The sequence below is a fragment of the Rhinopithecus roxellana genome, chromosome 8 (genome assembly GCF_007565055.1).
Source record: "Rhinopithecus roxellana isolate Shanxi Qingling chromosome 8, ASM756505v1, whole genome shotgun sequence".
In the NCBI taxonomy this organism is placed as follows: Eukaryota; Metazoa; Chordata; class Mammalia; order Primates; family Cercopithecidae; genus Rhinopithecus; species Rhinopithecus roxellana.
This window is the reverse complement of record NC_044556.1, coordinates 117,663,191-117,674,176: the sequence shown is the minus strand read 5'-3', so window position 1 is coordinate 117,674,176 and position 10,986 is coordinate 117,663,191. Positions and strand designations below refer to the sequence as shown.

General features: G+C 46.8%; 1 protein-coding gene across 2 annotated transcripts in view; it reads right to left on the bottom strand.

Moving 5' to 3' along the window:
* Positions 1–712: 712 nt before the first annotated feature.
* Positions 713–10,986, bottom strand: part of RCSD1 (RCSD domain containing 1) — a 76,660-nt gene continuing 66,386 nt past the window's right edge. For both annotated transcript variants that reach the window (XM_010371794.2, XM_010371796.2), the window contains 2 exons: positions 8,652–9,395; positions 713–2,288 (listed from right to left, as the gene is read on the bottom strand). In XM_010371794.2, the coding sequence (XP_010370096.1) occupies positions 2,256–2,288; positions 8,652–9,395 (777 nt within the window). In that variant the 3' untranslated portion in view covers positions 713–2,255. The remainder of the gene's footprint in view (positions 2,289–8,651; positions 9,396–10,986) is intronic.

Below are 10,986 nucleotides of genomic sequence, written 5' to 3'. Positions count from 1 at the left end.
CCACAAGCATGGTCCCGCAATGTCACATTCTTGTCATTTTTACTGCCCCTTTCTCATCTGCTACTATGTTTAGACCCTCCAGAAGAAAAATGCAGTTTCTGGCCAGGCGCAGTGGTTCAAGCCTGTAATCCCAGCACTTTGGGAGGCCGAGACGGGCGGATCACAGGGTCAGGAGATCGAGACCATTCTGGCTAACACGGTGAAACCCCGTCTCTACTAAAAAATACAAAAAACTAGCCAGGCGAGGTGGTGGGCGCCTGTAGTCCCAGCTATATGGGAGGCTGAGGCAGGAGAATGGCGTAAACCTGGGAGGCGGAGCTTGCAGTGAGCTGAGATCCAGCCACTGCACTCTAGCCTGGGCGACAGAGCGAGACTCCATCTCAAAAAAAAAAAAAAAAAAAAAAAAAAAACAAAGAAAAATGCAGTTTCATTTTTCATATCTAAATCTCATACTTTCTATTCCATGTCTTCCTCAAGTAAAGTGGCCCTTTTCATCACACACTCATAATCATGCACACATTCACAAAGTACTTGCCCAGATAGTGCATGTGTATAAACAACCCAAAGACATATATAAATAAAACCAAGTATTGTTTAGGGGTAGACTTCTCTGTCAATAAATGGATGGTAGCTAGATTGATAGCAAGCTAGCAAGCTAGCTAGCTAGACAAGTTTATAGATCTCAAAATAATTGACACACACATTTCCCAAATTCTGCTAATATCCAAAGTTTATCATAACTATGACAATATCAGTCTCAACCAGGTTACAAGTTTGTTACAAATTACAAACTACTTAAAAATAGTTTTGAAAAAAAAATATCCCAAATATTAACACTAAACACTACCCTGGAGTTAGAAAAACTGTAAATGGGTTGAGGAAACTGAGGTACCAGTGGTGACATAAGGCCTTTTTGTCTGAGAGACTGTTTTCTGAAGTCAGCGTAGGATGTAGTCTAACAGACCTCCAGAATAATTCTTCCAGCTACCAAACCAGCACATTGAGACATTAAAATACTCAGATCAGAATAAGGACCAACACTAAGTTTAAATGTGTATTTGGATTAACATTTTTCAGCAGGAGTGCATGAAGATGGGAGAGGATATAAGTCAAAGACTGGGTAGTCAGGCGCCCTGTCCCTTGCAGAACCTCCTACACTCACCAAACAGAATATTAAAGCAAGAGCTACCCAAGAAGAAGAGACTAAAGACCCCAACTCACTCCTCCTGTGTTGGCCAGAAGAACCTGGGCTGTGAGTCAAGAAAAGCTTCCCAGGGAAACTAAGAAAAATGTTTTAATTATGTAGCTTGCACATCATGGTACTCAGGGCACCTCCCAGGAAACATCTAATCCACGCTCAAGGATTCTGGAAATGCAAATTCATCCTCACAGGATCAATCGGACAGCCGCCATTATTCAGGTATCACTGCTTTGCTTTGAGGAGGAGATGCAATGCGGGACATGAAACCTCCTGCCATTCTGCCTCTTCATGGGAGTTCTCCACATTCTCAAGGGCAAGAGAAGGGAGTGAGCCAAGGCAGTGACCTCCCATGGTGGTTACCAACTGGAAAAGCACAGGGCAGGTAAAGCTACTGAGAATGGAGCAGACACTTTTTTTTTTTTTAATGTTTCAATCATTATCTCTTCCAGTCCAATGTTTTAAAGACTGGTTGGCCAGTTCAAATTTGGACCAAGTTGAAAAGTTGTCTCTAGGGTTTTGATACAATTTAAGGTCTTCTGTAACTTACAGGATTTCTATTTTATGTTTATGGCCACCTAAAATTAGTTTTTAACTGATATTTGAGAACCATAAACACTTTAGAACAATAAAAAGGAACTTTACCCAAGCAAATCTGATAAGCTAAATCAGAGCTCAGGTCGGAGGTCGGAGGTCGGAGGTCAGCTGCAGGGATGGGTGGGTGTGGATAGCGTCCAGGGCTCCACAGGCTGACCAGTGCCCCTGGGACTCATCGCCACACGGCATTGTTTTAAGTAAGTTGTTGTTTAACCAAGTCCATCAAATGACATAAACACAAACTGATAAAAGTCTGCTGCCCTCAGATCCAGTCTCCATCTGCGAGGGAACATTTGGTGTGGAGGCCAGGAAATAATCCACCCTTGTCTTCAGGCTGACTCCAGACTCTCAGCACATTCTGCCTCTGCAATGCCTTCATCTGCTGCTGCTACGACTGTTGCTGCTACTTGCAAAGAGATGTGTCCAGCAACTTCATCACTGGGGCACAATGAGCTGTTCTTCACATTTTAGTGTCCTGGACAAGAGTGTCATCCTGTGAACAGGGGAGGAAAGAATTAATTAGGAAAATGGTGAGGAAATCCTGACACTCAGTATCCCTCCTCGGGGATGCTGGATCAGGCAATAGTAACAGTAGGAGTAGTAGTAAGAATGATAGTCATAAAAATGCTATGTGCCCGACTTAGTTTTTTTTTTTTATGCATTGACTTATTTAATCCTCACGAAAGCAATATGAGGTAGGTACTTCTATTAACTCTGTCATAGGTGAGGCAATGAAAGCACAGAGAGGTTATATCCCCTAGGTCACACAGCTAGTAAGTGATGAAGTCAGGATTTTAACCTAGAGATCAGAGCTTGAGTTGTCAAGTACCAAGTGACCCCGCCCACCCCTTGATGCCTGAGTTCCCTCTATCTTGGCCTCTTACCTATTCACTCATTCCCATTCAATGTGCTCTCCTGAAACTCTGCTCAAGATTCTTTGGCAGCATATAAATGGAAAAAGGACAGAAAGAGTTGAAAATAAAAGACTAACACTTGAGTAAAAGGACAGTAAAGTAGCTTTTTATTCAACGGTCATTCAGAAGGTATTACTTTGAGATCCTTCTGTGCTAGGAGCTGTACCAGGACTCCAGCTTCGTCTCCATCAGTTCTTTAGCTGAGAAATGGAAACATTTGGGAATGTAACCACAGTACAAGGTGGGGTATGATGTGGACCATCCTAATGGATTATACTGAGCAGGGGGGCATTTGTCCTCAGAGCAATCAGAAAAGGCCTGTGGAAGGAAAGATAGAGGTGTGGTGAGAGGACTTCCAGGTACCAGTGAGGGCTGGGTTTAAGCGGGCTGCAGGCAATTTCAGCTGCTGTGCAGGCATTTGGGCAAAGAGACTGCGAGAGTGAATGAGGGGATGCCTTGCCTACTGTGGAATGGTGGAGGGTGCAGGCTGGCTGGAGCCCCAGCCACGCTGTTGAGGGGCGTGGAGACAGTGAAGGTTAGGCAGGTGGCAAAGCCCAGCCCGTGGAGGAGCATGAACTCCATTTTTCAGTGGGCAGTATCAAAGGGTTTGGGATAGGAGAGCAGACAACCTATGGTATTTATAGGAAGAGGAATTTGGCAATGATGTGTAGGGTGAGTCTGGAGACCAGGAATTCTGTTAGGAATGAGTCGTGATTGTAGAGATAGAAAAGAAAGGCTAGCACTGGTATCATCATAGAGATGGGGTTGCGCCATGTTGCCCAAGCTGGTCTCCAGCTCCTAGGCTCCAGCGATCCTCATGCCTCGCCTTCCTAAAATACTGGGATCACAGGTGTGAGGGACTGTGCCCGGCCACAATTCCATTACTGATTGAGCTCCCACAAAGCGCTGGTCATGCTTGGGGCTGGGGAGGGTCAAGGAGGAGAAGCGGGAAAGGGGAGAAGGAGAAGGAGAGGCAAAGGGATTTCTGGGGAGGACAGTTAATGTGTCTGAGGGATGACTGTGCTGGGAATGCAGGGAGTGCGTCCCCAAGAGAACTGAGAAGAAATAAGGGCCAAGAACTGAGTCTGTTGACCTGCCAGTTAACCAGGAGGGAGAAGAAAGAAAGAACAAAGTAAACGCTACAAAGTTACAAAGGTAGGGGATTCTCAAGAGAAGGATGTATTTCATCAGCTCAGGGAGAAAAGACTTTCAAATCAAATGTTGAGAAACCAAGGGGAATGACTTGGAAAGTAATTCAATCAGGCAATTAGGAAGTCAGCACTTATCGTTAATACAACAAAGTCTCAGATTTGATGTCCGAACATTTCGAATATCTTTGTTTGGGTAAGTTAGTCTCTGGCATAGCTGAGTGCCCTACACAATACTGGATACATAATGAGTGTTTGAGAAACACTTACTACATTTTTATTTATGCATTTATTTGTTTTTAGATGGAGTCTCTGTCGCCCAGGCTGGAGTGGCTCCATCTCAGCTCACTGAAACCTCCACTTCCTGGGTTCAAGTGATTCTCCTGCCTCAGCCTCCCAAGTAGCTGGGACTGCAGGCTCGCGCCACCACCCCTGGCTGATTTTCGTATTTTTAGTAGAGACACGGTTTCACCATGTTGGCCAGGCTGATCTTGAACTCCTGACCTCAAGTGATCCGCCCGCCTCAGCCTCCCAGAGTGCTGGGATTACAGGTGTGAGCCACCGTGCCTGGAAAACACTTGCTAAATTTATTTAAAGTATTAGAGTTGTATCTGATTCTGTGCCCTCTTCCCAGGGCAACTTTTCCTTATAAACAGAATCCTAAGTGCAGTGACTTGATGCGTCCAGCTTGCCTGTGATGGAAATCCCTACGGTGGCTCCTTCTTTCAGCATGACATGTTAAAACGCTTGTGAGGGGCAACCTAACAGTAAGGGAACGCTTTATAGTGCTTTCACACATCTGATGCCTTTGGCGTATTTGTGGAACTTACCTGTTTTCTCTCGAAGAACAAATTGCTCCTGCCTTTGTGCTTCACATAGCGCCCTTCGAGGGCAGAATCCCATTTATTCCACTGCCTTGTCGTTATTTGTTTATGCCTCTGTCTTTTTCACTTTTGACTCCCAGTATCTCACATACTGGTAGGGATAACAGGTGCTTATTAAATGCTGATTGCATAATTAGTTTGTCTGATCAATCTATTTCTACCACCAAGGAACAAGATGGGAATTAGATTAGGGAGTTAGAAAACTGCTTAGAGGTGTGTGCTGCCTCTGGGGGATCCAGGAAAGACCTGGGACAGGCATGGGTGCCTAAGGAAGCCCATAACTCAAGGGGCCAACCTTGTAATTGTTTTCACTGATGATTCCTTTTGCACTAGTGACTCAGGCATTTTGATTCTGACCTTGACCTGGTTTAAGAGGAACAGGGAGGACTGGAGAACCAGTGCCCTCTTCCAGATTAAACAAATTATGCACACGTGCACAGGTACTTTGTAAGCAGTTTATTCTGATGATGGGGCAGGTGCCTAATATATCAACATTGATAGAGCTCTGTGACTATGGACAACTCCTGTCCTCTCTCAGAGCCTTGGTTTCTTTGTCTCTCTAGACTAGGCTGGGCGCGGTGGCTCACGCCTGTAATCCCATCACTTTGGGAGGCTGAGGTGGGCAGATCACTTGAGGTCAGGAATTCAAGACCAGCCTGGCAAATATGGTGAAATCCTTATCTCTACTAAAAATACAAAAATTAGCCTGACATGGTGGTGCAGGCTTGTAACCCCAGCTACTTGGGAGGCTGAGGCAGGAGAATCACTTGAACCCGGGAGGCAGAGTCTGCAGTGAGCTGAGATTGTGCCACTGCACTCCAGCCTGGGTGACAGAGCAAGACTCCATGCCAAAAAAAAAAAAGATACTAGACAGTTGGGTTAAGTGGCATCTCAGAGATGACTAAGAGGAAAAGCATTCTTTTCATTGCATTCAGAGGTGGAGGTGGAGCTACTCTTTCTCAACCTGAGCTGCCTGTTTGAGAGGAGTGTGCTCCTGAGGGTGCTGGGCATTCTCTTCCCCTGCCCAGGGCTCTGTCGGGAATATGGAAGTGGCAAGGCTTGAGAGATTACCAGTGAGCCTGCCCCAGAGCTCCTGGAGTTCCTGCAGCAAGACTTCTTCTATCTGAGACCTCCCTGAAGCAGCCCTCTTCCCTACTAGGTTTTCAACCAAAGTGACTTTTCAACCCTTCAGGATTGGAAGATGCTGTCAGTGAAATGGGGAGGTCTCCTGGCAAGGCATGTGTCTCCTAACCTGAAAATAAGATGTGGCAACCACTGGCAGGTGACTACTTGGACCCAGTGACTTCATCCTCAAAAAGGACTAACAGTTTGGGGCATGTATTTGCCTTCTGTAGAGCTGGTGGAATCTCTCAGTTCCAGAAGATTCTAAATCTAACGACTGCTTACGTAGAATGGAAAGTGTTAAAGAAATCTGGAGCACCTCTGCCTGACAACTTAACCCAGGGGTCTCAGTCATACTTTATGAGTCTTTGGGACTCACACATTTTTCTCCCTGATCTAGCATGAGTGAGAATAATGTGAGGGCCCCAGGAGATCCCCTAAACACATCAATTCCTCTTATACCTGCACTTCTATCATTAGAGAGTATTTCTTTTGGGTCAATTTCTGTCTTCCTTCAAAATCCATTCATTCACTTAACAAAGATTTTTTAAAGAACCTACTATGTTCCAGGTTCTGTAGCAGGTGCTGGAGATGCAGTGAGGAAAAGTAGTAGAGAAAGACAATTAAAAAATACACAGGAGGATTTCAAATAGTGATGTGTTCTATGATGACAAAGTAGAATCATGGGAGAGAGTAACTGATGGGGTGGAGGGAGGTCTGCTTAGACTGAGTGGCACAGACAGGCCTCCGTGAGAAGGGACCATCTGAGCTGAGCTCTGAGCCATGTATAAGAAGCGGCCCTGTAAGGATCAGAAGGAATGTCCCACACAGAGGGGACAGCAAGGATAGAGCTCTGAAGTGGGAATGAGATTGCTGTATTTGAACAAAAAGACCTCAACATGGCTGGAGCACAGTGAAGGGGAGAGTCAGGGAGAGGTGGGTACATCCAATCCAAACCCCTAGTACCGATGAATGTGACCTTATTTGGAAAGAGGTTCTTGGCAGATGTAACTAAGAATCTCAAGACAAGATCATTCTGGATTTAGGGTGGACCCTACATCTAATGACTGACATCTTTATAAGAGGGAGGAGGGCGACTTTGAGACACACAGTAACAGTGAAAGGCCATGTGATGGAGACGGAGGCAGAGACTGGAGTGGTACATCTATACGCCAAGAGATGCCATGCATTGCAACAGCCACCAGGAGCCGGAGGAGGCAAGAGAGAATTCCAAGGGTTGCAGGCAGCCACCAGAATTTAGGGGAGAGGAACAAATTCTCCCCCAAAACTGCTAGAGGAAACCAACCCAGCCAACAACTTAATTTTGGAGGCCTGAATTGTAAAACTGTAAGAAAGTATATTTCTATTGTTTTACGCCACCAAGTTTGTGGTAACTTTTTTATGGCAACCCTAATACAAGAGGAGAATAATTTTAGCAAAGAACAGTTGATCTAAAAAACAAACCAAACCTGCTGGTTGCTGTCCAGAGAACGGATTATATAGGCAGGGGAAAAAAAAAAAAGTGGAAGCAGGAAGCCAGAAAAGAGGCTGCTGTAGCAGGAAGCTGATAGTGGTGTGAGTAAATCAATGCATGCATGAATGAATGCACTAACAAAAGTGAAGGGGGAAACAATTGTGGGTGACTGACTTGATGAGATTGTTAGGGACTCTGCAGGGCTGGTTCTGCTCTTATTTATTTATTTATTTATTTATTTATTTTTTGAGACGGAGTTTCACTCTTATTGCCCAGGCTGGAGTGCGATGGCACAATCTCGGCTCACTGCAACCTCTGCCTCCCAGGTTCAAGCGATTCTCCTGCCTCAGTCTCCCTAGTAGCTGAGATGACAGGCATGTGCCACCACGCCTGGCTAATTTTGTATTTTTAGTAGAGATGGGGTTTCTCCATGTTGGTCAGGCTGGTCTCAATCTCCTGACCTCAGGTGATCTGCCCACCTCGGCCTCCCAAAGTGCTGGGATTACAGGCATAAGCCACTGCGCCTGGCCTGGTTCTGCTCTTAAAGCATAGATACGTGGGCTCAAGATGGGTTTCCTGGGAGTTGGTGGGGAGCAGACCGGTGTAGGGGAAAGGGCCAGTTAGCGCAGGCCCAGGCAGAAGAGCATGGACTGAGTCACTCCGTCCTCCTCATGTGCAGCAGATGCCCAATTCCTGAGAGAGAGTGAACGTCCCAACATCACATACAGCCTCTTTCTCTGAGGGCCGACTCAAATGCTACCTTGGCCCTGAAGCATCCCCAACTTTTTGTCCCATCCATACACAAATTGTTTCTGCCACCCTTGCACTTTGGGCTTCCCTAGGAATGCCCCCTGTCCACTGCCCTATTCCACCTTGTTCATGCAGTGAAAGGGCTGCTGGTCTCATGTACTAAACTGAGATGATTTTTAGAAAGGAGCTCCCCTTTCTTTTTCATCTCTGGATCCCCTGCAGCAGCACGCCCAGGCTCCTGCACTCAGCAGGCTTCCATAGAAGCCTCAGTTACTGAGCCGTGCCGAGGCTCGGTCATTCCACACACACCCAGAAGCTTGCCAGAACTCCCAAGTCAGCGAGAAGCTGGCAAGAGTGCAAGACACACTTCCCCTTTGTGTCCTTTTGTCCCCTCAGCCTCAGCGACAGCCTTTCTCCAACCAGTTGGCACGAGGCAGGAGCCTGGCACCTTTGTTTCTGCATATTGAGCTGATTTATGAAGGGATGTACGGAACAGGGCATGTGACGGACGCACACCCTGGTCCTGGCACTGACTTCTGCGTGTGAACCAGCCAGACCACCTACCTCTGGCTTGGGGACCGCTCGCTCGCTCTGGACCTCACTGCTGGTCTCCAGCTGGGCAGGAGCGGTCTGGGGGCTGCAGCCTGGCTCGAGCACTGCCCCTTCCTGTTGTTTTTCCTTGCCTTTCTCCTGCTTGGGGACATCACCGCCCTTCACTCCTCCAGGGGGACTATGGGGGGTCTCCGTCCCTGCAGCTCCCTCCTCCGGCTTCTTTGTTTCTTGGCTCTCCTGTTCAGGTCCCGCCTCTTCATTTTGCACCCTCTCCCCCTTCACCTCTGCAGCCTTTTCCATCTCTGCTTCCTCTCCAGCTGGCTTTTCCTCCCTGGGGCTCCCACACCTATTTTCTGCCTCTGGGCCAGAGGTCTGGGGTGCTTCCGGGGCCTCCTCCTGGGCCGGGTGCTGGCCGTCCACGTCCTCTGAACTCCGCCTGGCCTTTTCGCCGTTCTTGGCTTCCTCTGTGGCCCTATCCTCCTCCTGCTTCTCTGTCCTGCTGGGTGACCTCCTCAGAGGAGGCTTTTCAGCGGGCCCCAGGGTTCTCACTCCCTCTCCTGCTGCCCCCTCACTGGACGAAGGGGATCCTGGGGCCTTGCTCTTGGATGGGAACACCTCATCCCCATCCTCTTCCTTAGCACCATTCTCCTGAGATGAGTCCGCCGCCCTGAAATCTCCAAGTTCCCCACAGTCTGACTGCGACCTTCGGAATCGCCTGGAGGGAGGGCGCCTTTTGATTGAGCCCCTTGTCCGCACCTGGAAGAAAGTGTTAAGGAAAATTATCCAAAATCCATTAAAAAAAAAGGCCAAGAGGAGGGCTGTATGAGCTTTCAATGTCAGTCTGGTGCACTGCTTCACAAGTCCACGCAAGGACTATTTAATTTTCCAGGAGAACGAATCATCGTTTGCTATTTATTATAGGTTAGAGTCGTGTGGGATTGTGAAATCCCATGGTGACCTGCAGACTTACATTTTGTGAAGATGCAAATGCTTTCCATTAAGTAAAAAACAAAAACAAAACCTCATGATTTTATTACACTGTAAAACATTAACCAGTTTGGTGTCTAATTTAGCAATTTTATTTTGACACTTAAAAAAAATTGCTGCCAGGCATGGTGGCTCACACATGTAATCCAGCACTTTTGGAGGCTGAGGCAGAAGGATCACTTGAGCTCAGGAGTTCAAGATCAGCCTGGGCAACATAGCAAGACTCCATCTCTACTAAAAGTAAGAAAAATTTGCTGGGTGTGCTGATGTACGCCTGTGGTCCCAGCTACTTGGGAGGCTGAGGTGGGAATATAGCTTGAGCCTGGGAGATGGAGGCTGCAGTGAGCTGTCATCACGCCACGGCACTTCAGCCTGGGCAACACAGAAAGACCCTGCATAAAAAAAAAAAAGAAATTGTCTAATTGTCTATAAATGACCAGTTCTTCAAATGCTATTTCGGTAAGTTTTACCATCTTATAAGTTTCCTCAAAAATTGACATGTTGAATAAAATCTTTCTCTATTTTGCATGAGTCAGATTTTTATCTTGTGAAGATGCAAAAATGCTTTCTATCCAGTAAAAAAGATAACTTATGATTTTACTGCACTGTAAAATTTTGAAAAATTTGAAAATTGAACTTTTGGAAATTATACTTTGACAAAGATGAATCTCACCAAGAAGAATATTAGAGACCTGCTGATGGTCAGGCCCTGGTGCAGGGACCTCAAGGGTGCTAAGCTGGACACCTGGTGACTAGCTTCCTCTCTTGCCTGACTCTGCCCTTCCCATCCCCCATGAAGCTGGCTGATACTGGGAAACCTGAGCAGCCAGATTCCTTTGCTTCTGGAACTCAGGTCCACCACTGTCAGAAGCTGTTCCCCAGGAGCACCAGCAGAGCTGACTGAAGGTGATCTCTCTGGGAAGCATGTGAATCTCAGAATCGGGCCTCTTCTCAGCTCATCAGACTTAGTCAAAGGTGCAATGGAAATGTTCACATCAGATACCCTATCTACTAGAGTGATGCATCCTTTAAAAATTAGTATGTAAGTGGGCTGGGCGTGGTGGTGCACACCTGTAATCCTAGTACTTTGGGAGGCATAGGCCAGCAGATCACTTGAGCCCAGAAGCTGCAGGAGCTGGTTGAAGACATGGCAAAACCCTGTCTCTACAAAAAATACAAAACAAGGCATGGTGGTGCATGTCTGTAGTCCCAGCTACTAGGAGGCTTGCTTGAGCCTAGGAGGTGGGGGTTGCAATGAGCCAACATCTTACCACTGCACTCCAGCCTGAGTGACAGAGGAAGACCCTGCCTCAACAAAACAGAACAAAACAAAACAAAATAAATTAGTTTGTAAAATAAA